At 43.4% G+C, this 25,584-nt stretch overlaps 1 protein-coding gene across 5 annotated transcripts in view; it reads right to left on the reverse strand.

Moving 5' to 3' along the window:
• Positions 1-25,584, reverse strand: part of TBXAS1 (thromboxane A synthase 1) — a 232,174-nt gene that overhangs the window by 4,910 nt on the left and 201,680 nt on the right. For all 5 annotated transcript variants that reach the window (XM_074825958.1, XM_074825959.1, XM_074825957.1 and 2 more), the window contains 2 exons: positions 5,621-5,709; positions 3,056-3,193 (listed from right to left, as the gene is read on the reverse strand). In XM_074825958.1, the coding sequence (XP_074682059.1) occupies positions 3,056-3,193; positions 5,621-5,709 (227 nt within the window). The remainder of the gene's footprint in view (positions 1-3,055; positions 3,194-5,620; positions 5,710-25,584) is intronic.

Below are 25,584 nucleotides of genomic sequence, written 5' to 3' on the forward strand. Positions count from 1 at the left end.
TGGGCTGCAACGTGAACTAACTAGAATTAGCAACAGCGCTTCCCTGCTGTGTGCTGCAGATGCAGATCAACGGGAATTTCTCTTTGAAGCTTGCAAGGGGAGATGAAATCTCAAGGGATTGGACAGGCCATGGAAGACAGTTATTACAATTCAGTACAGCCCTTCTTTCTGCTCTTGGCCCAAAGAGACCAGGTTCCCAGTTGGGAAACATTGAAATTGCAGACAGTTCTGTTCTTAGAGCTGAAGTACCTCAGCCCAGTTGGAAAGACTGATTAATGTGGCAGTCCGAATGCAGATCTGCATTAACTAGCTGGCTTTAAAATACTTGATCAACCCATTAGAAATGAGCCTCTTTTTTCTTTTTTTCTTTTCTTTTCCCCCCTTAACGAAGGAAACAAAATTCCTATTTGAACAGCAGTCCAAAGGAAAAAAGTTAAATCTGTTTGCCAACATGTGCTGGTTTTGGCTGGGATAGAGTTAATTTTCTTCATAGTAGCTAGTGTGGGGCTAAGTTCTGGATTTGTGCTGAAAACAGTGTTAATAATACAGAGATGTTTTCATTACTGCTGAGCAGTACTTACACAGAGTCAAGGGCTTTTCTGCTTCTCACACCAACCCACCAGCAAGTAGGCTGGGAGTGCACAAGGAGTTGGGAGGAGACACAGCCAGGACAGCTGACCCCAACTGACCACAGGGATATTCCATACCATATGACATCATGCTCAGCACATAAAGCTGGGGGAAGAAGACGGAAGGGGGGCTGTTTGGAGTGATGGCGTTTGTCTTCCCAAGTAACCACTATGCATGATGGAGCCCTGCTTTCCTGGAGATGGCTGAACCAATGGCCTGCTGATGGGAAGCGGTGAATGAATTCCTCGGTTTGCTTTGCGTGTGCACACAGCTTTTCCTTTATCTATTAAACTGCCTTTATCTCAACCCATGAGTTTTCTCACTTTTACCCTTCCGATTCTCTTCCCCATCCCACCAGGGGGGAGTGAGCGAGAGGCTGTGAGGTGCTTAGCTGCCAGCTGGGGTTAAACCACAACACAACATCTGCAAAGATGGATGTATACTGGACAGAATATGTACAGACAAGAGTACAGCATCTGAGTCAGTACAAGTTATTAGGGCCAATGCATAATCAACAAGGTGAGGCTCATTCTGGCCTGTGCTGAGTCACTCACTGATCAGAGTGGTTCTTTAAAACAAGCAAACCTTTACAGTGATGGCATTACCCTGGAAATCTACATAGTCCTCCCATGTCATAAGGTATTTGGAGCTGTTCTGGTAGTACAAAACTACTTTTCCAGTCCTGTATGTGGATAAAGGCTCTGTCCTTCACGTATAGGGTCATCCCTGAAAATCTCTCATCTGTTTGGATACAGTTTACAAGAACTTTAGACTGCTACGGCCCAGAGAACTCATGCAGGGTAGAAGGAGATGAGAGGTAATACAGTCTATTTTGAAGTTTGAGAAAAAATAATATTGTGTGTTTCCACTAAGCCCATCCCCATGCTTAGACATCCTAAATAAGATTGGGATACTGCTGCAGAAAGCACTATACCAACCCCTAATTTGAGACTGAAGGACCATTAACTCATGTACTGAGCACTGTTGCATATCCCATGCAAACAGGTTAATGCAATTCTTGCCTTGTTCACCTCCATATATCATTCTGCTAAATTTAAAGTCTCCCTTGTATTATTCCTGAGGCAGAGTTCAAAACGAAATATTAGGGGAAAAAAGACTGTAGCTGAATTTATTTTTTGTTAAGCTCTTATTTTATAATTCTTACTAACATTACCAACTTATACAAGCTGGGGAGAGTGTTAGCAATTATGCTTCATTCCTCAGGGAAATTTCAAAAGGGAATTTATCTCAGACTCATAACAAACAGCACCGTATGAGTCAAGGGGGCTGCAGTCCCCACTATCTGTTTTACCCTGTAATGCACTTTTATACTACTGTTAAAGTGGTGAATAAACAATTAAGACAGCATTTGTAGATAAGTGTTGCTAAAAAAAACCCCCAGACTTCCAGTTATTGCTAAGATTCCTCCCCAACAAAAGCTCTGGGCTTCTGTAACCCTGGCACTGCTCTTCTTCATGGCCTAAGGTGCCTGATAGAGCATATGCCAAGATTTGTTCCAGAAGGAGCATTGGGCAAATCCACCTACACCATACATGTGTTGTCTTACTGGCAAAGATGGTTCTGGGCTGCCTGCCCCACATCCAGTTGTTTGGGGAGCATGCACCTTTTTTCTTAGTAGACTTTTCAACATAAAATGCAGCTACCCACAGAACAGCTTAAAATATAGCTGCCCACGAAACTAAATTGTGCTTCCCCACAGCACCACATCAGCTGAAACTCTCCCTGTAAGCTCAACTCAGCATCTGTAAGGTAGGGCAGGGTACAAAACCACAACTTGACAGTGCCCCCACAGTTGAAGAGAATAAATGCTCAATGTGAAAGTATGTCTTGCCAAGCAGAGCTAAGAACCCAGAGTCCTAACTTATGGACAGAGAGCAAATTCCCAGTGGGAGATGGGATAGGTTCCCCACTCACAGAGTACTCACATCATAACAAGATTTCAGGTGAAAAGGCTGCTCTAAACCAGCCAGGAGTTGGACGAGTTTCCTGGGTACCTCCACACCAATGAATAGACTATCTCACTTCAGAATTTCTGCATCCAGAGGCGCAACACTATTTGCAGGATCTGATTTGGAAATGGGTCTGAAAACCTGCGTCACATTTCAACCTTGACCAAACCTCACACCCTCTGTGGGATATGCCACTATCACCACTTGTCTAATTTGGTAGAAGAAACATATTTTTGATCTAAATTAAACTACGCTTCTCTTGGCGGAAATGCTGCTTTGGGTGAATAGTGGCTGACTGTGGCTACAAACGAGCAGCAGGATCTGGTGTCTCCACTGGACAGGCTGAAGTCCTGTGCCCAACCTAACGCATGAAACAGCATTTAAGGCAGGCCTTTGATCTAAACAGGCCCAAATAAGGACTTCAACCTAAGAATGGAAAGCATTGCTCCACGCACCTCTCAGGCATGAACTTCTCAGGCTCTGGCCAGAACTCAGGGTTGTGGTGGAGATGTCCAACTGCAGTTTCAATGACAGCCCCAGCTGGAATACGCTGCCCCAGCACTACGCAGTCTTCAGCTGCTTCCCGAGTGAACCTGCAACAGCAAGTGTCATGTATCCCAGATGATTAATAAAGGTAAAAACACAGCAGGAGGGAACCATAAAAGTCAATCTCTTCAGCTGGACTGACCCTGCAATTTTGGGAGTAACACTTTCCCAGTAGATAAATACAGCAACCGTTGCTGATGCTAGTGTCTTCTCAGGTTACAATCATCTTCACCTAGAAGCACACAGCTCCAACCCAGCTGGCTAACTTTTGCCCTTTTCACAGTAAAGCATTTCTGGTTGCTTATAGTTTTCCAAAACATTAACTGTTAAACTGCAATTTTGCTGCTAACATTGGCTATAGACTCATTTTTTATGAAAACTGCAGATGAAATGCATCAGTCATCTCTAATAACAGGCAGAAATAGCATGTTGGTGTGCTTTCAGGAAAAAATTATATCAAATACAGTTTTGAATTTGTTTATTTGAGAAGCTCCCTCATGTAGGGACAGCACCTGAAACTTAGCAAGGGATGATTTTAATATTAGGGGTAAGTGTTCTGCTGCTGCTACAAAAATACCACCAATTCACAAGCCTTGAAAAACTGCATTTCACATACACTCATCAAAGATAGGCATGACGTTAGCAACAAAACTCTCCAGTTTCCTCCCACCCTGTGGTGACAGGTGACAGAGCAGGACTGTCCTTAGGGACCCCATCGTGACAAGAAGGCTGAGAAAAGCCACCTGTCAAAGCTGAGCTTGGGTCTGTAAACCTTGTAAAAAATGATGTGTGGGTGTGCATGTGTGGTGGCAGATCCTGATCTAGATCTTTTGGTGCTTGGGTGGTTGCTACAGACCCCAAACCCGCCCAGACCCAGGCAGGTGCCCTGCTATCGCAGCCTAGGAGCTATTCCCCAGCACCAGCTGGGATCACAGGGGCAAGACAATGTGCAGGAGCTCCCTTTGCCACTCCCTATGCTGCGCCTAAAAAGTTGAACAAAGATTTCAGTTTCAGGGCTGTCAGTCTGGTATCATTACAGAAACACTTTCTTTCCTCGCTGTCACCCATATCTCTCTTTCTCACAGGCAAATAAACAACAGAGGCTCCGAACCTGGAACAAAACACTGGCATGCTAAAAAACACATTGACAAGCCATTCTTCTCATCCTTACATGAATTTGGTGATAGTGGAAACATGAGTTCTGGGGAAGAAAGTTCTCTGGCTAGTAAGTTCATTTTTTAAAAGAAAAAACCCAACTCATTTTATAACAAGCTTGGTTGTTACTGAATTTTCCCCTAACTCAGCATTATCCTTGTCATAGGCAACCAGCATCTTTCCGAGGCACTGGGCTGTCCTATACATTCCACATCCATCAGAGTAAAAGCCAGATCAAGGAACACCACCGACAATGCCAACTAAAACTTCAGAACAACTTTGCTCCATTCTCGTTCTACGTCCCATCTGACAAACATTGATTGTTTCCCAGTGTTTCAGCTGAAAGCCAAAGATCCCTGACGCTTTAACTGGCAAAACAATTTCCACTTGTATACCATGTATAACATAGTAAAGACCAGTCATCTCATCCAAGAGCAAATAGGTTTGACATTTACTCTCTGAACAATCCTGCAGATGTCCATGGAAAAATCTTGACTTCTGATCTTTGTGAACACATAAAAGAGAATATGATTTTAAGCTTTTTTATTTGAAGGTGCTCGCAGTCATGGGGTAAATTTTTCAAAGGCTCTCACAGCAAGCTCATCTTTGGTTCCTTTCCAGCCGTCTGAATTTTTCCTCTGGCTTCACAAGCAGCAGTGCAACTGGCTGACCACTTAACATTCTTAACATTTGCATTTATGCTTGTGATAACTTGAAAATTTGACAATCAAACAGCTTTCTAATTTCTTTCCTCCTTGTTTTCAGTTCATCGGTATAACTTAGTAAATTAGTCTTGTGTGAATTGGGGCAGAACTTTCAAAATTTAATGGATGTAGCCATTAGCTTAGCTATATTAATATAACACCGTACTAAGTGAAAAACAGGAGGGGTCCAAGTTAAACACACATGTAAAATACAGCTTTCGGAATGTGCAACCCTTCTACAGATCAGGGCCTTAATGACCAACAGGCCAGGGTAGGTCTTTGCTCTGTATCCCCAAAGCCCAAGGCATATGGAAGCAGCAGCATCTGGCTTTCTAAGGCCAGTCCTGCTGCAAAAAGGCTCCATCCTCTAACCTTGGGGGATGTGAAGAACGGCGAGGAAGCAATCTTGGCCAATCTGTTGTAAAAAACTGCTTTAGAAATACCAGTATTAGCCAGTTTTCCTTCAACAGGCCACATTATTTCTTTCAAATGCACAAGCAGTATTGATGTTGGCACAGAGACCAAGGGCACATTGGTGTTCCAACAGCAGATTTCCATTTTATAAAGCTAGGGATCTACCCTGTGGAATCAGAAGGGGGGGGGGGAAAAAGATACCTGAATGCAGGTGGGTACATGCGCAATGTCTCTGCAATCACCATCTCCAGATAAGGGAGTTCTTGTACATTTTGGTAATCAGGGACCATCTGAAAAGGCAGGAAGAAAGGAACAATTACATTTTCTCACATTTAAGTGCCAAACTCATCTCAGATTAGCTTTTAAATCATCTATTTTTTACTGGGCATTTTTCCTGTAGAAGAACTCCATGTCTCATCTAAAACAGTAAATGATAAAATTATACAAAAATGTGGGCAGTAATTAAATGTGTGTATAACATTCCTTTCACCATCAAAATGCTTTGGTGCGCAGCCCAGCTGAAGATATAATAATAAATCAACTTGCTAGGAAGTATTAAAAACAGGGCATTAGAGAGAGCATTAATAGCTACAACAGAGCTATTGTTTTATACATGCACTAAAATCTGCACAGGACCCTTGTCTCATCCCAAACCAAAGAGCGTGGCAGACCAGGAGCACTCTGTCCACAAGGAACAGAAAGTTCTTCAGTTACTCTTGCTGATGTTAGAGCAAACCCTTTGCCCTTTCCCAGTTATAGAAATAAAACAAAGTGCTAGTGCTGTGACACCTGCAGAGGGGTGGGAGATGGCACTGGAAGAAACCAGCAGCCTGATGAGGAATGGCACGCAAGAGCGAGCTGCTCTGCCAAGTAGAGGGGGCTGAGGTACAGCTCAAATCTCACCTGGCAGGGCTGTGATAGTGCCTGGGAAGAGAAGCCTGTTTCCTCCCGTGGCCACTCCTTGTGTAATGCTGCTTAATTTTGCATGGCGGGCAATGCCTGAGCCCACAGTTTCGTAAGTCTGCAAAACCACCCGGCCCTTGACAACGACTGGTGGGCACTAAAACCCAAACAAGGCTGTAGCTCAGAAGACTTTGCCCTCTGACGGGCAGCAAACAGACAGGGAGAGACACCAAACCGCGGACAACCACCAGCAGCAGTGACACAACTGAGCACATGAACGAACAGAGAATTTTTCCCACTGTTACCTTCCTCGGAAAAAGGACATTTTCCCTGTCTTATTCAGTGCTCTCAGCAGAGGGCAGCCAAAGTACATCTAATAACCCCATCTGGAAAGCAGAGTTTTGTTTTAAATTAGAGCATCTCCTAAAGACTGACACAGAGTAAATTAGAGAAAAGCACCTACGTCAGACTAGACTAAACCTTTTATGAAGATTTGGGGCCCCTGCCGTTCACAAAGGGGACTGGATTCCATCCTTCCTTTATTTACTACAGCACTTTTCATGTATAATGCATATTTTATTGAATTTTCATGCAAAAACATATGGTACATACTGAAAATACTAAGCAGAGAACAACTCCAGATGGTATGCAGAAAAGGCGTACAATAGAATGAGGACACCTTGCTGGATTAGGGTATCCCACTTATTCAGCACTAAGCCACCATGCACCATTTCACATTAACTGATCTTTTCTAGGAAGGAAATAGATACATTCTATTATTCCCATTTTTTGGCTCAGGAAAGAAAAGCAAAACCAGAAAAAGTAATTTGTACAGGCTGAGCAGAACCAGTGTGTCTGCTCCTCTCTTAGGGAAAAAGATGCAACTCAGCTTGTCAATAGATGAAGTATTTTGTCAGTATATGTCAAATATTACCAATACAGGAAGTACAGACTGCACTGACAGCCTTTCAATGTCGCTTTTATATTGCAGTAGTGCCTACTAACTGAAACCTTTGGCTTAGGTCGATGGTTATCAGACAAAGGACTAGGAGACTAAAAGCCACAAATGGCTGCAATGTCATGAGAACCATGGTATGAAGAGCTGTGCTCCAATAATTTGAATAGCTAAAACCAAAGACAGAAGGATGATTTTTATCGTCCTTATTTTTCAGAAAGGGATCTGAGGGATACCTGATTTTGCACGGGAAATCAGTAGCAGAGGCTGGAAATGAACTCTGATCTTTTCAGGTCTTCGTGGCAAAACTACCCTTCTCCATGACCACACAGTGGTCCACTCTTTGATGCAAATGCATGCTGTGCTGTTTATTCATTTTTTTTCTGCTAATTTTAGATCTCGCTTTCAGAACTTTCCTCTGTCCTTTTTATACTGATATTCTGCATCTCTGCATCCTGGGTCAGCACCTGAGTCCTGTCCCTGCAATCCCTCCTGATTTCCTGGCCAGGGTGACTGAGGGAAGAGTTCAGGCTCAGAGTAAATGAGTGGTGGAGCCAAGAGCACACTGTGATGTGTTCGATTCTCTGAGCCATGCTCTTTCCACTGGGCCTTCCTGTCTCTCTCATAATCCCTCTACTTACTTCTGGAGTCAATAATTAAGATAATTATACGGTAACCTGATATAATAAGTAGCCACTAAATCAAACCATACATCAACAAATAATATAACACTAAATTATGGGAGCTTTGATTTGCTCTTTCGAATAGCTTCTATACCTTCAGGGATTAGCAGTTCAGAAAACAAAACAAAGGTGCAAAACCAGCTGATTTTCCTTAGAAGAAAATTCTTTTTGCTTACATAAAGAAAAAGGGGTCGGTCAAATGGCAGCACAGTGAACTCTGCTATCGTGAGCACGGCAGACACATCAGTCATTTCCTACATCTGATGCAACTTAATTATTGGCACTTCCATGCTTTTAGCATCAAAGTAGCTGGACCTAATTTAGTAGTTGTTTGCAAGGTCTGACCTATGGCTGTGTAAAGTACACACCAGCCAAGTATCTCTATTTAGGAAGGACAGTTTGTTGCTTTTTTTTCCCTTTCAAAGAAAATATTTTCCATTTGTTTTTCCACTCCCTCTCTTCAAAATATTCCTTTAGCCAAGCACATTTCAAAGGAACTTAAATATGCTTTTCTCCCTAAATGTCCCTATTTATATCTTTCAACTGCTGGCAGGTTTTCTGGGGTGGGGGGTGGTGTTGTGCAAAGATACCACTTTAACCCCCTGCAAATAAAAAGTCTACATTGCCTCTTACTCAAGATTGGGTGTTTTTTCATTAAGAGATTCCTTTCTGTAAAAAGAGATGTGGGGGCAGAAAGGAGGTACCACATCGCATGTAATAAAACATCCTATATTTTAATTTTGCAGCCACTGCTTTGCACAGCAGTCTGTCTTATGCTTTGCACAGTCTCGTAGTGTCTTTTCCTGTTGACGTGGAGGTGAAATGGCCATGTAACATCTTGTGGCCTTTCTCTGCATGCATGTTTGCCCCGTTTGATTTCCGGAGGTGTGCTGGTACACCCTCACCCATCCCAGACCATTCAAGCACTTCTGAGATCCAGAAAGCATCCAGCTCGGCCACAAACTCTCCCTTATGACTGACAGCAAATCCCAGGCCTCTATTCCTTAGAAAAAGGTGGGAAATTAACTCTTCACCCCAGAGAGTACTCTGAGGTGAAATACCAGCAATGATTATAAAATTGTCTATGTGCTACCAGGATGATACGTGTTTTAAGCCACATATAAATTCCAAGAGAGATAACTGCCTTCAGATCCACCTCTGCTTTTCAGTATCGGCTTTAGCATTTCCTAGGCAGGCAAACCTATTTTTTGCCACCACCCTCAGTTAACTTTTAATTCCTCAATGAACACCAAGGGAATCCAAGTGCTGACAGGAGAGGTCTGGCCAATCTTTCTGCTGCAGTTTGAGATGTTACTGTTCCCAGTTGCTCGCTCCTCTTTGCTGGCTGTGGTTAGCGTCACCACAGCCAAGTCAGCAGAAGGGAACATATGCCTGCACCTCAGTTGCTTCCATACAACGTCCAGCATGAACCCATCTTCAAAGACAGTTTAAGACGAGATACTAACTTTTCCCCAAAGTAGCTGATGATTGAGGCACAGATCCTTCTCTACCACCTCTGTTTTGGGAATAGTAATCCAAGTACACATCACTGAATAAGAGATTTCCACTTATCCTATTGGTCATGGTCTGGTGGTGCTCAGCAGCCAGAAATGAAAAAAAATCAGAGAAAATTTTCTGTAGCTGACAGTGTGGCATGCACCTGAAATCAATTTGGAAGCAGCAAAGGCTGCAGAGACCACATTCCTCATAACTAGCGTTGCTGAGTCATGGCCTGAGACTGAACCGGCTGTGGTTTCTGAGAAACTGCAATCCAAATCAAATGCCTCATGGGCAGGTATGACTGTGACAAAGTCCATGTCAGAGAGATGACATGCAGATCTGCTTAAGTGCAGATGCAGATCCTTGAGTTATCTGTGTATGCATAGCTACACAGCCCACATTGGCTCTTCCCCAAAATGTAGACTTTGGATAGCAATAGGATAGGAGGTGGTGAATCAAAAACAAGCCAGCATCATCCCCAGTGACTCTCACCCACCCCCCTTTCAAATTGCCAAAAGAGCTATTCAGACCGTAGCCATAGCTAGGATTCACAAACAGGTCAATAATGTTTCTTGAACAAATGGATCAAAAGCTGCTGATAGATCAAAGAATCTGCCTGGGGTTTTGACCTCTCTTTGGTCACCTCTAGGAGCTGCTCGTCCCCTAACAGAACTAGAGCCTGTATGCCATGCTCAGCCTGGGAGAGGGGGAAGAAATGCAAGGATGCTATGTCAAGTTAGGGTTGCCCCATGACAACCTTGCTAACAACCATATCAGGAAAGGAAACATTAGAGATGGGACAGCACTCAAAATGTAGATCAAAGAAAAAACAGGGCTGGGATGGTTCAACAGGCACCTATCTTTAACTTCCTTAAAGAAAGCTTACCTCGTGTTTTACTACCTCCACAACAACGTGTTGGACTACCTGTAAAGCACCAAACTAAAACCTCCCTACAATGTCAGGCAGTGAAACAGGGACAAAGTTGATGAAGTAAAATTTCTTGGCTTTATCCTCAGAACTTGGACCAAATACTAAAAAAATGCTTAATATAGTCCTCATGTGATATTTATTGTAAAATCTTTCTCTCTGCTGCCTGTGGTCCAGCCTGCACCTGCCAAGTGAGTGAGACGTCTCTCTGAGGCATGGCACCAGGCAGAACCAGCCCTTGACACTGGGGAAACAGGACACTGAAGTTCCTGAGTCCCACTCATCCCAGGAGGCAGGTCATGGCAGAAGGTGTTGCTTTTAAGATACACTGCTTTAAGATAGAGAAGAGCCTACCTAAAATCACTAAGTGTCTGTTGGCCATTTCCAGTGACAGAGGCCTACAGAAGGGTATCTTCTAGCAAAGAAGCTATAATTCTTGACTACAGAATTGAGAGCAAGGTTAAGGAACAAAAAATAGAACAACAAGCCTGATTTCCAGATTAAGATGCAGCAGCAAGAGGCTTCCAGAGCTGCCTAGCACCTCTCCTCTTGAATCCTTACAGCACGCCTTGGTAGCACTAAAGCCTTACCAGCAGCGTTGTGCCTTCTCACATGCTCCCAAAAATGAACACTAAAGCAAGTCCTCAGCTACATCCCGTCATGCCTCTTTCTCCAGAAGCAAGCAAAGTCTATCCAAAACATCTACTCCCAAGCCTTCCCTTTATTTTGTTATTGCATGTGGGTTACCTGCCACCTCCCTCATTTGCTTGGGCTGTCATTCAAATAGAAATGCAGCATACAGGTTCTCACCCCCACCCTTGGTGGATGCTCATTGGGTTTGGGAGCGTTACTTTGCTCATTGAGGCACTTCCCAAGCTACAACAGCACTCAGTGCTTCAGACATCTCAAACAAACTCCTCCCGGCTCCTCCTAAAGACCATGTGTGCCAAACAAATTTAGTATTACAGCTTTTTGTTCAAATCACCTGCCAGTCACCCTCACACCTCCTCTAACTCCACCCTTCACGTTCCCCTCTCACCAGGTCCACTGCCACGTGAGTCGCAAGTTGCATGAGCACAGGCAGGGGCAGGTGCTGATTCGCAGGTTAAGTTCAGAGGTGGTGGGAAAGGCTGGCACCCCAGTTACACACTGATAACCACATTACATGCAGACCTTGCAGCCAAATTCCCTCCGGTACTTTGGTGCAAATCCACGCAGCTCCCTGGGGTTGTATCAGTGTAAGGGAGAGGAAAATGCGGTTCTAAGTGTGTACCCAGTAGTGCTGGGGAAAGAGCCAGAAAGCATAAGGTTACACCAATGTCAACTCTCTTTAATGTTACTTTGCTTTTTGAATCAAAGACTTCGGCTCCTGACAGAAGACAGACCTGCACTACCTTCAGTAGCTTTCATGGTGCTAAAACAAGGTCTTCATAGCATCACTGTTCACAAGGAAACTCCTGTGAGATAAAAATACTTCCTGAAACTGAACAGTGTCCCAAAACCAAACAGATAAACACAAAAGCTGCAACCAAAACAGTCAGAAATTCTCTTCCACCTACATTACTACTGACACATGGTGATCAGCAAGAACAGAATGAGTGCCATCAGGTAGAAGATCTGGAAAAAAATAGGCAGGAAAAGAGAAGAAAATCACTACGGAAATCCTTTATGAGGCAAGCTACAAATGAAAAGAAAGGAGAAAAAAAGAAATCTGTTTCAATCTCGGTTTTGTAAATTTGTCAACTCCACCTATTCCCAGATTCCCATGCCAAGAGAAGTGGGTGTCCTTAAACAAAAAGTGAATAAATAACTGGGAGTGAGACTGGGTGCCTGGGGTGCTCTGCTGTCACAAAGGAGGGGGCAGGTCCCCAGTGTGCTGACAGTGCCCAGTCTGGCAGCTTTTAATACACAAGTACCCTCACTATACTTTTTTTTTTTTTTTTAGTGGGGAAGAGTAGTTCCTCTCCAGAAGTGGCTCCCTACCACTATGCAATGCGTGCCTCGCTCCAGCTATTTCTGGATGTGATATAATCCCTGGCCATGCATTGTATTAGGCTAAACCCACCAGAGGCACAGAGACTGCCCGTTTCTCACCTCCTTAAAAAATACTCAGCCCCCAGGAAATCCTCCTCAGTTCTCTCCTCAGCCCATCGAGGCTCGAAAGTCTCTCTTTCTACACTTGTCTGACACAATCAAAATTTCTACTTGGGTGGCAGAAATGCTGAATGGTGAAGGATCCCAGTGGGAGGGAGGCAAGGAGGAAATTAAACAGGAGAAAGGACTGCCAGAGGCCCAAAAGGCTGAGAAAGAGAATTATAAAACTGGAGTAGGTCTGTCCGAAGGGCATGTCACCAGTCCAAAGCATATTAAGCACTGAAGTTCGTGCAAGACTTAATCCTTCCTGCTATAGAAGTGTCCCTTGGTGGTTGCTGGAGATCTACAGGAATAAAGAGGAGGGATTTTCTTCCCCTCTCAGCAGACATTCATGGTATCACATAAGAGCCAGATGATTTAATTTAATCATTCCTGCTCCAGCTGGTATTCTCTGTATGGAGGTGACAGTGCTTTAAATTAGGGCCTTGCATATAAAAGGCCTGTGTGTTTAGTTTAATCAAATGTTCATTTCCTCACGTTACATTTATATTAAAAGGCATCAGCATGAATTTTCATGCTGCAAATAGAGGCTATCATATGGGCTATATAGTGAGGTTCTCTTTGGTCGTTCTTCATCTCTATGGCCTTGTATGCTTGTCAGCCTTACGGACTGAGAGGTGACTCAGCCCCAGACATGCAGTTTGGGGAAATGGACCCTAGAGAGCATGGTCCAACCTATGAGGAGAGCAGAGCTTTACACAAAATAAATTACTTCGGTAACTCACCTTTCTGCAGATACTTAAATATGGGCTTGAGCCAGTGGCTGCTTAAGTCATTGGCTTCAGCAGTTGCTGGATGAGACCATTTCTGAATTAGTAAACAGGCAAACATTCACAGCAAAGAAACTGGAAGATTCTCCCATCACTCAGCGTAATTATTATTTGCTCCGACAAGGGCAGGTCAGTTTTAATACCATACAACATTTATGTAGTGCCTGATGCCTTGAAAACATTTTATGTACATTAGGTGCAGTACAACAATAATAAAACTTTGCCTTTCCATAGTTGTTTTTCCCCTGAGGCTCAAGATGCGTTTAGCAAACATTAATTAGTTGGTCATCTTCCAAACGCATGTGTGAGGTGCTCCTGGTAAATACTCCCTCCCTGTACACAAGGGGCCAGCAGAGGTGCTGAAGACTGAGGCCAACAATTACAACCTTAAGTCAAGCACCCACCAACTTGAACCTTCATAAGTAGCCTGGGTTTTTTTCAGCCTCAGCATGACTCCTGTGAGTAAATAGGCAAATACTACTCCAAATGCAGAGACTGAAAATGACCAAAAGAGAAAGAAATCTGTTGCATGGCATCTAAATATGCCTTAAACACAAAGGAGCTTTGTGTGGTTTTAGCTGCCAAGATCATAATTCAGGGCTCAGTCTGTCCTTGAGAAACTGATGGTACTAAAAGTACAGAAAGTAAAAAAGCTTTTCTGGTGTCAAAGCTCCGATTCCTTGCTGTAGACTTCTGCACCTCCTAATGCTGTAGATCTCTGCACACCTAATACATGTAAAATCTGCAGGTAAAAGCCATGTCCAGTCCTAGCTCCAAATCTTAGCATATGGCCTTTCTATAAGGCATGAGAGAAAAGTTTGTTCATGTTGAAACTTCTCACAATTTAGTTGGAAATATGTAAAATGGAGAAAGAAAGGGGAAAAATTTATTTTCTGACCAGAGCTATTCAACACCTTTTCCTCTTCTGCTCCCTCTGGAAAGTGCTGACTGCCTTGGGTACAAAAAAGCAATTTACAATTGGTATGTGAAAAAACTTGATAGCACTTGAAACAGCTTTTGTGTTTTCTCTCTCCAACGCATGAAGAGGCTCTTCAAGGAAAAAAAACCTACATGCCAGTCCAAAACACACTACCCCAAGCTCAGTGGGGAGCTGGCTGTGAGCAGGGGTGTCTGCTACCATGACACTATCCTATGACAAACCTCTCTAGATATTCAGATAAAGCTGTCTGCAACGAATCCTGGCAGACGCCTATTCAAGGATTTCTTTCCTTTTCTTCCCTTACTCTATCTCTTCTCCATCTGGGAACACAGAAATTTCCCTAAGCCTGTTCACGCTTAGATTTAGTGAAGCCATCATGGTGTCGTGTTCTGGCACTGTTTTGTGTCTTTGCTTTCCTCTACTCTTTGCAGAGCAGCATGGCACGGCTGTCCATCTGTTTATGATTTACTTCACATGATGACTTGGTCCCAATTACACTGATAGGCACAGTAGGTTATTTGAGGGCCAACTGGACTTCTGTAATGACACTCAAACTGTACCCAAATTGTGGGAATGTTTCCAATCAAAAAAAGGCCAGTGGAAAAACTCCACCGGGACAACCCCCAGGAGAGCCCACCTGACCTTAATCCCAGGAAGTAAAAACAAAAATTTAATTTTTTATGTGGAATTCTTCTGCAATTATCAGTGTCCATGTGATCCACAAAAACTGAAGAGAAGACAAGAAGAAAAAATGAGACCTGGGTCCTTCTGACGCTTAAAGATGCATATTGGAGAAGAGACTATAAAGAACAGCATTCAATTCAGGAGACCACATCTTTCGTGGTCTCCTTTAGCACAGACCTGAATCACAGAGTCAGAGGAACTGTACCGATTTGCACCAGCTGAGGACGGAGCCTGGGAAGTGCAGCCGTTTGGGGGGCGTTGCGTACTGCCGTGGGTAGGAAGCCCCTCCACGTGGACTGAACCACTGGCCTCATGAGCATGCAGGAGTGAGGGGAAAAAAAAGCACAACTCAGAAAGCTGCAGGATGAAGTCACAGGGTCAGCAGTGAGAAAATACAGAATTCATTTGTAATCTGAACAAGGTCATTTCTAGCATGTTTTAGGATGATATAAGACTTTACAGGGAAGGCAAATGGAAAGTATTGCTCACGATTTTTTCTGCTTTATGAGTAAGCTGCTTTGGCCTTTATTTATTTATTACCTCACAGTCCCACAACGATCCTGGTGTGAAGACCAATTTGCTGTTCTTTCTCTCTTGCTTCTCAAGGATATTTTTGCTTCTTGAACCTGACCCCTTCCTGTCTCAGTGCCTGGCCACCTCTCTCATTTACCTCTCCATATTTCCAAGGATACCCTCATTTTTACAATTCCCCACACCTCACCTTGGTGCTGTCATTTCACTTATGGCCACACTACTTTAATACCCAGTATTTTATCCTTTCTTTTTCTTTTTCAAAGCTCTATCCTGCACCAAGTCACAAAAGCTCTGGGGTGCAGGGGAACCTGGCCAACACGGTGGTACCTACCTGGATTTGAGCCAGCCCTGACAGGAAGGCCACTCGATGCCACTGAGACACAAAGGTGGCACCCACAAAGTGACACATTTGCTGAATCACTCAGCATAAAAGAGCACTTTTAAGCCAGAAAAGTCCATAAACCATAGTGTTCTGCAGGGGGTTCACTAGCAATTTTGCCCATATAAAATACCTAATAAAAGATGGTATCCTTTGCCCTTTTTAGCACAAGTTGTAGCACAAAGATCTGTAGGCATCTATAGATGGGCTAATTTGTGGGGAGGGATTTTTTGAGAGTACAAAGATGGAGCACAGCTGTAGACTTTTCCTGTAAAGGGCCTGTCACACACACAAGAGCAGCTAGACATACTCAGAGTATTACCAACCCTGATCGTTCAAACGTTATGAGCGAGGCCCCAACATACTTAGAAACTGGCTTGGAAACACATGAGATTTATGACAAATAATAATATTTTGAACTTCATTTGCCTTCTGGCTTCTGAACTGGGATTCATGTTTTCAGTCTTACCTTTTCAACTAGAAGCCTTTTTCCCCCTTTTTTTTATTGGTTGCTTTTTGTTTTAATAATGAAAGATGAGATTCTGGTTATACACCTGACTTCAGTGTCGAGTGATTTGAGAGAATACAAAACAAATACCAGACACTTGCAGTGCGATGGCAGGATGCTGGTAATATTCCATTTACAGAGCACCATGGGCCATCCCTGCCTGCCCTTTGGCCATCTGCTGCTAACACTCGGCTAGAATCACACAGATCTTTTAAAAAAAGAAAAAAGTCTTCAAGACCGTGAACTTCACATGAATAAACATCACACAAGCGTGAGCTGCCCCTCAGAGTGCCCATGGTTTTGTAGCACATGTTTTGGGGGTAGGGGGGTATCACTGCCAAGAGGGGCCTTGGGGATTAAGCATCCAAACTCCTCTTGAAAATGCCAAACTTAGTACCTTGGCAAAGCTTGACACAGAACAAAATTGAAACACGCAGACAAAGTAATTGGGGGGGGAAACAGTGCTGAGTCTATATATAGCATTTTGTTTCTGCTGGGTACTAGAGGGGAGGTGGGGAAGGGAGGAAGTGACGGGGAGGGAGGGAAAAGAAAGATAAATTTTGGTTGCTGCTGTCATACGCAGATCCACTTATCTATGGCTGAAACCCAGACAGCTGTGAGACTCTAAATGAAGAAATTTAATTAAAAAGTAAAAAATGAAAATCAGCAAGAAAAAAACAGAGAAAAAACAGGACTTCATGCTTCCCACACATACCCTGATGTATAAATAAAGACTATCTGACTGATGAAGGGTGCTTATTATTTCTTTGACTTCCATGTGTGTAAAGAAACCTACAATTCTTTCTAGTGAACAAGCAGGATAATCACAAAGCCAAGGCACGTTGCTGCTATTCCAACTTTGCTGCTCTAGTTTAAATGACATCATGCAACATCTTGGTAGTCCCAGGCATATAATACCTATGATGCACTAAAAAAAAAAGGTAGGGTTGGACCAATTATGAAGGAAAAGATTTTGGAAAGCAGGTTACTTGGGATCATATTCTGCCTGAGTTACACCTCTTGTAAGAAACATGCTGGGAAAAACTGCAAGTGGATGCGATTCCCTTTTGCACCTCTTGCATACTTAGACCTGCCTTCTGCCAGCGTAACTTAGAGCAACCTTGAGATTTTCTCTTTCTTAGCTCCCAAGGCATTTGCGATGCAGCTCGGAAGAGCCAGAGCATCTTGCACTTCTGTCCATACCCACTGCTTTTCCTAACACATTCCCTTCCCATTTCACATTATGGCACAGTAAGAGAGATTGGTATTAGTACTTTTGGCCTCTCTTCATATGCGCACACATGTATGCATGTGTATTTTCTGTAACACATCCATCAATTTGAAATGGTATAAAATTACTAAAAAAAAATAATCTTTAAATCTCATAAGATTTAAAGTGTCAGTACTGCGAAGTCAGAAAATTCATTCCAAGTCCTATTTATCTAGGTCAGGATGTGAGAAGATTTTTTTTTTTGCGTTCTGCATATGCACGTCACCACTTTTGCTCCTTGGTACCACGCAGACTGAGAGCTGAAGAGCCAGGGAAGATGATGGCTTGTTCCCTGCTTTCAGTGGACTTGACAGAAAAATCCCATTTATGTTCCTTATAATGGAGTCTTGTCTCATCTCTACCACAAGAGATGTTTCGGCCAGTTTATTACAAATACCGTGCTGACAGTGTGTGTGCCTCAGTGCCACATCACTACTGGCTCTTCTTTAAAGCAGAAGAGAAAAGCAGCCTGCAAAGCAAGGAACAAGTTAACAAAAGGCTTCATTTATCTCCAGCTGATACCAACATGACAGCGGGAAATGCGGGGTCAGATTCCAGGCACATTATTGCGAGGGCAGGAGGAGCACAGGGAGTAGCCGTTGTGTGGTGAAGCCACGGGGCTCACAGTCAGAAGGTCAAGTCCTGACGCAGCTTTCCAAGCAAATTTGGGAAAGTCTCTTCCTCTCCTCCAGCACTTTTAATAAGACCAGTAAACCTTAATCATGAGATTGTGTGGATACTGCTGGCATGCTCAGAGGCAGGCAGCATATGATGCTCCTGTTCGAAGCCTGACATTACACAGAGCTAACAGTAACTCCCCTGCTTTTTTTAAAAAAAAAAATGTTTAAGTCATGGGTGAGGTGAGTCTTGACAGTTAATAGTGATACTATTTGGAATAAAGGTAAATCTTGAACGAACAACAAAATTGTGGACAGACTACCAGAACAGAAATTTTACACATTCCTTCTGTGTAAATAAAGAAGTGAACTTAACCCACCATTAAAGCTTTGCTTTATGATGTGCAATTGCTGGGGGAAAAAAGTTGTAATGGGTGTTACACACTTACCCACACACCAGCAACAAACAGGCAAAGAAACTCTCTGCCTACCTTTGCGTGGAAAAATAGCTGTAATTTGAAGTTCAAGGGATCTGTTTTCCAAGTTTATCTATCTATGATGCCCTTGGGTCTCAAACAGAGGTTGGGATCCATGGAGATCCTCCCTGCTCCTTGAACGTCTGCTGTCTCAAATTATGAAGAGAGAACTGTGCAGGGAAACTGCTGCTGCTATGGGACGCCTGGAAGAAGAGCCGCACCAAAAGTGCTCCCAGAGCAGACACCAGGATGGGTTCCTGCAGCCAGTGTCAGGGTGCAGAAGCTGGGCTTATGCTGCTCTCATGTCCCATGCTCCTCAAAATGAGGGGAGAGGCTGTTGGGACAAGGCAATGCCACTCCACGGCGTGTGGTGCTACCAGCACATCTCTGCTTCAGCTGGGACAGTGCTTCCTTATTTGATTATTTTTTCCATTAGGCATTTCTTATTTCATTAATGGGAGTTATTATTCAGGTGACCCAGGAGTGGCAGGGCTTCCCGCAAACCCGGCATTACCACAGTACAGGATGGAGCTGGTGCTCTGCCTGGTATTGGTGCAATTCCTCTTTGCTCGAGCTGAAAGATGGCTCGTGTTCAGACTGCTGCGCACGACCAGGCTCCAGACAGGATGCAGCATGCTTGGCTTGGTGGGAAATGAAAAGGATATAGGCTCTTTTGTCAGCTCAACTTGGTCTTAATAGTGTTTAAATATCTTAAGGTCACTAAATTACAGAGTGCAGAAATTTGGCACAAAGGCCCTTCTCTAAGATTATCTACGTTTGCTGAAGTAAGACAACAAAAGAGAATAAACTGAACTGAGCAGAACCAACAATCACTGCTAAGATGTAATTCTTCTCATTCAGCCTATATGCTGAGCCTATAGAGAAGGCAGCATTTCCTGTCCCTCTTGCTGACAGTTCAGTATTAGGGCACAAAGGCAGGTCACTGTCCTTGGCGATATGGTAAACAAAGATAAGAGCTGAAAGCAACGGAGTATTTTTTTAACCATGATAATTCACTCAGAATAAATTCCATTGTGGAGAGATTTATTGTTTACTTAGCACTCCTCAAAAGAGCTCCTTGGGAATGCAATCTCCTTCCCATGCACTGGACACAAAACACGTGTTTCAGCTGAAAGCACTGGCCAGGCCTGCTCAGGGCATCTGTTACTCGTCCCTGGATTCACATGTACGAAACATAAAGTGAACCTGCTGGAAAAACACAGCCCCGAATGTTCGCCCAGACCTGCTTGTTATCCTGGGTTGGGGAACTTAAACAGATGTCTCCAACGGGCAGCCATGCTCACGAAACCACTTTGCCAAAATGCCAACAAAAACCACCATTGCTTTCCTTTTCTGCTTGCAAAATGTCTGTAGCAGAGCAGCACAAGAGTGAAAAACATTGGTGCATTTTCTGACACTTTTAGTAGAAGCATCAGTTTCCTGCCTGATCCTTCCTCTACCTTCCCCAAATAAAACTGCCCTGTTCCCTTCCCCTCACAGCACATCTCCCCAAATACAGACATACCACACCACGGCTGGTGCAAGCATGTGAGGAAGGCATCACTTCCAACAGCAGAGACTGTCTTATCTTTCCCATGTAATGGCTCAGCAGCTTAAAGTAAGGCAAGAGCTCAAGCATTTGCTGATTCGGAGCCTAGGGCATCAGATGAGAATTTGGGAGCTGTGGGTTCTGCTGCAGCAGTGGCCATTTAATCCCTCCATGGCTCCCCTTCCCACTTGGGAAGCAGCAATAAAACCTCTCCAGCAGATTGCCTGGGACGTCTCTGAAAGGCGCATTTGGCAGACTTCTCCTTGCAGTAGCAGACATAACTGCAAACCCAACTGGATTAGATTTTGGCAAACTGCCCTCCAGAAGAGCACAGAGTCAGGACTGGAGGAACACAAGGGATTTCTCATGGTTTGTGCTGTACATTTGACCTTCCCTACCTTTTCATAGGGCCTCTGGATTTCAACAGAGACAGGAATCTCTCTTCAGGACACAAGGAGGCTTGTTGCAATGCAGTTCTTAAACATGTGCTTACTGGGAACATCCTAGGATTGGCAGAGATGGATTACCTATGGCCTTGAGCTGTGCTGTGAAGTCGATTGTGAGTTTAAAATGTTTGTTTCATTTTCTGAAAGAGCTATAAGCTTAGCTGTTGCTGAAGTTTCCAACAGCATTCTTGGGGACAGCTTTTCTAACCTGATCTTCCCTCCAAAGCCTACATTACTTGTCCATTTAGATTAGTCCCTCTATATTTCTCTGAGCAATTAAGAACTCTTTTTGGCTTTTGCAGCACTGCAACACCCATAGGATGGAAATGTCCATGTTCCTCTTGTATGTTTTCAGATCACCGCTACTCCTGCTCGGTAGGTGCCAGTTGCTCTATTGATTGCAGTAGGCATGCACTTGCTCTTTTTCAGCTGTTCTCATAACCTCTCTTTAGCAGCTCTCTTGCCAGATAATCTGGCAACTCAAAATACCAAAGCGAGTTCTACTATCTGTTCCAAGGAAGTTTTTCCAGGACTACTCAAAGATGCCAAAATCACGGAGGAACCGTTTACAAAGGTCAGTACACACTGTACCAGCATGCCATCCAGCTTCTGACATTCAAGTCAGTCAGGGTTTATCAATACAAGCAGTGGTTCTTGTTGCAGGTATCTTATTGCATTGAGACTGTTTGGCCCACAAACAGAAGCTGAGTGGTTGTGGAGTCCTGAACAAAACAGCAGTAAAATTAAGCTATTCCTCTGTATTGTAGTGCACTCACGGAAAAGGAGAGGTATGCCTGCCTCTGGTCATCCCCCCCAAAACACACTGGCAGGCTTATCTGCTGTCTCCTACTCCTCATTTCATGTGCTTAATATCAAACCAAGGCTCTGCACCCACACACCTATACTCTGTGCTATTTGTATAGCCTATAGCATATTTGTATTGATATGCTATTTGATATGCGTTAGAGCAGTACGTACTGATTGGTAGAATAGTGCTGGGGCTAAACCACACTTTCACAGGTGGAGGTAAATTCAAGCATAGTCTACTTAAAACTGTTAGATAGCATAATAAATTAGGAAAATGATGTTAGTACAAGCACACTTTTACTGAGTCCCTTCACTGGATTAATTTATTGCAATATAGTGAGAAGAGAAAACAATATTACCAGGACGCTTTTGCCAGGGAACTGTATCTATGTTATAATACATGTTAATGCAGATATGCAATAAGTAAAGCTCATAAATGAGCATTGGTGGAAGAACCACACGGTACGTCTCACCTGTGCAAACGGGAGGCTGCTAAAAAGAGCAAACAATGTCCCATCCAGGTATGTACATGGAACACACTCTACACAAACTGCGCTAAGCTGGAGCCTTAGCAACTGCCAAGGGGTATTGTTCTACCACCACCTACCAGTTCTCATGGATCAACACTGAAACACAAGCCCATGCCTTGTCAGCAATTCCTCAAAAGGAACTTCTTTTTAAAAAGAAACAAAACTACAAAACTTCAGTGCAACATCTGCAAAAAATACAGTAAATGGATTGATAGAATTTCTTCAATCTGTGTAAGTCATTAGCTTATCTATGCATAGGAGAGAAAGGGAATCAGCCCTCTTTTAAATAGTGACATAAAAGAGCCATAGAGCACATCCCCTGATGGTAGACTTGCCTAATTTGGCTAATAGACTGCTTCAGAATTTGTATAATTGTATCAGATGAGAAACCTTTGTAATTAAAACAAAATTAAAGTATAATATAAAGGCATTATATTAAACTAAAGATGCTTGTACAGGAAAAAAGAAGTTATGCTGATAGAAGCAGTTTTATACTTGTATACTTCCATGCATGCTAGGAAGTTGCATGGCATTGACTGCCTTGGTTTCTAAATTAATATAGCTATCAGCTACAGTTACATGATGTGCATAGATGTGTATAGCTACATACACATGTGTACAGCCACCCACATCCTGTTCTTCCTTCAACACTGCACACAGAAATTTACTGTTCTTTTCTGTAAGAGCAGCCATTTCAGTAATCTGTAATACAGAAAGGGTAATTTATATACTGCAATTTATAGATATTATTTTTCAACAAAGATCCAATTTAAAAACAAGACCAAAAAAAGGATAGATTAATAAAGCACCCATCCACACGGTATTGACTAAAGTTTTCAATCACAAGCCACTTCAGAGATAAGCAGCAGAGTTCTACATTAAGACGCACACTCACACAAACACACATGCGTGCACACAAAGGAGAGACTAAGTTATTTATATTTCCTACTTTGAGAGACAGGAAACCTCCCTTTGCATCTGCTTTTTTCTCACTAAGAAGAATAATTTTAATTACAGTCACTTGGCAGGAAGCCAATTTTGATTTTTTTTTTAATGACATCTGTCTAAGCATTTTTAAACTTCCTGCTCAATGTAACTTCCTTCATTTTATAGACCAACACCCAGTTACAGCAAAAAAGAAAAGGGAGTAGCAAATGATTTATTCATTTTTCATGTTAACTCTTATCAGGTATATCAAGTGGTTCATTGTTCTGCAAACTGATGGTACAGAAAGCAGATTTACAGGGGGAATTTAGGACTCAAGCAGCCTGGGAAAGGAAAAAAAAAAAACAAAAAAAACAAGAAAAGCCACACATGGAAAAAAAACAACACAGTTGTAACTTAACCCTAAAATAACTCAACAGTTCCTGTTCTGCAGACTGATTTTCCTAAGTTCGGCTAGGCTTTTTTTCAGGAAAGAAAAAAAAAAAAAGGAAGGTTGAGAATAGGGCAAAAGTTGGGGCAACATACTTAAAACTGAGAACATGAGGCATCATGGCCAGTGGACACCACCTACCCCAGCTTATTTGACTCTGGGCAAATTTCTGCTGCATCAGTGAAGTTCCTCTGGGCTTGGGCAGTGTCATAGAGGCAGAGTCCAGACTCGAAGTCCACATCCCAAGCTGGCACAGCCCCCTGATTCAGTCAGGTAACTGGGACAGGAGCGAGGAACCCAGAGCTCCTCTAACCAAACTGACTGCAGAAAAAGCAAACATTTAATTTTTGGATGCTGAGTGTTAAAGTTGCCTTCCCTCTTCTTTCTTTCATTCTGCCCTTAGTTGTGGCTTACAAGGCTGTACTGCATGGCTTGCTGCTTTCCTCCTGTACAAGGAACGTGGTGAGCTGAGAGGTGAAAAAGAGGAGGCAAAAACACTGCCAGAGAAAAGCGGAATAATGCAGGAGCCACAAAGGGAGAGAAAACAGGAGAGCTGAATAAAAAGCGGGTGCTGGGATGGAGAGAAGGAAGCGAGGACAGAAGCAATGGTGGACAAGGTGGCAAGGGAGCCACCCCACCGGCAGTGACAGCTTTTCTGGTACCTCAGCCTGTCCCTGAGATTTAGCAGGGTGCCGCAGGGCTGGGGCCTGGGGAAGGCTGGGGGCCAGGCTGTGTCGGGGAGAGCAGGAGAGCGTGGAGGAGCACGTTTTATGCGTCCTTCTGGCCACTCATTCCCTGCTCTGTTGGAGCTCAAGCCACAGGCACATACCCACACCTGGCTAATGAAAGTCCCAAAGGAATGGGATTTATAACACACATCAGACACGCAGCCGGTGTTAGCTATAAGAGTATCTGTCTCTTGGCTGGCCCCACTGCTGGGACACAGGTAAGCCTAATGAATTGTTAATGCCTTGACACCAAAGCTGCATTTTCCTTCTTTGTTCCAGACAACCTAGATTTTTTTCTTTTGACTTACACATTTTCTTCAGCAGGGTAAATCGTCTTTCAGGATACATGAACAACACAACACAGATGACCTGGGAAAACTAAATCTCCCTTCTGCACTTTCTGCCTCCATGCAGATCTAACCTACAGCCATCCTGAAAGTGCTGCAGAAGTTTCCATGTGAATTTTAATTTCCTGGTCCTGGCTGGAACCAGAAATGTGAGTGCTGGAAGGCTCCGGAGGAAAAATTGGTATTGTCAGATTCTGCCCTAATTTTCCAAGATTCAGGAGTTTCAAAGAATATCTCAGCTCTTTAAGTGTTTGGAGACTTCACTCTCACAAGTGGCTGACTGCCTTCTGACTTGAGTCAACACAGCTGGAAAATGGAGTAAAAAAAAAAACCCTTAAACCTCACTGAAAACCAGATGTTGCCATTGAGCCCAGCTACTGTGTTAATAAAACACTAGAACCCCTGCGCTCCCCGAAACAAAATGAATAGCTCTAATAGATTTCCCAAACTGTGCTTTATGCCAGAAAGAAAGTAGGAAAAAAATATTTTAAGACTTGAAGCAGACTGCAGAGAGGTATGGTTCTGGTGCTGGCACTGGGATTACTGCGCAGTAAGAAAGATCGCTATTTTTAGGGACGACAGGCTGTGTTTGTTATTTGGCAGGAAGCGATCAGGACCAGTGATTGCAACATTATTGCCGGACCCGTGGACGGCTGGCTATGAATGATGTTTATAACACATGGTTTGGTTCGGTGGTGCCGAACACACAAATGCTGCTGACATGTGCCCAAGTGTCCTGTGCCACACAGTTTAAGCAGGGTCAGGAGTTTATGTGTACCCCCGGGGCACACAGTGTTGCCCCAGTGGTACTTACATTGTAGCTATAAAAGAAAACATCTCAGCGCTGTTGGCAGCAAAACAAAGTTTTCTGGGCAGTTTTGCTTAAAAAACAGTGGAATTTCTCTGCATACTCCCATCAAAGATATTTTTCTATGAACTACAAATGCCTCACAGGATGTAGGTGCATTATGTGATATGATATATACACAGCTAAGCAGGAATGCAAGCAAGAACTGAAAAACAACAGTGGTTTGTTTAAATGCCCTGTTTCATCTCATCCAGCCAACATCCCATTATGAGCC

The sequence above is a fragment of the Strix aluco genome, chromosome 5 (genome assembly GCF_031877795.1).
Source record: "Strix aluco isolate bStrAlu1 chromosome 5, bStrAlu1.hap1, whole genome shotgun sequence".
NCBI classification, from domain to species: Eukaryota; Metazoa; Chordata; class Aves; order Strigiformes; family Strigidae; genus Strix; species Strix aluco.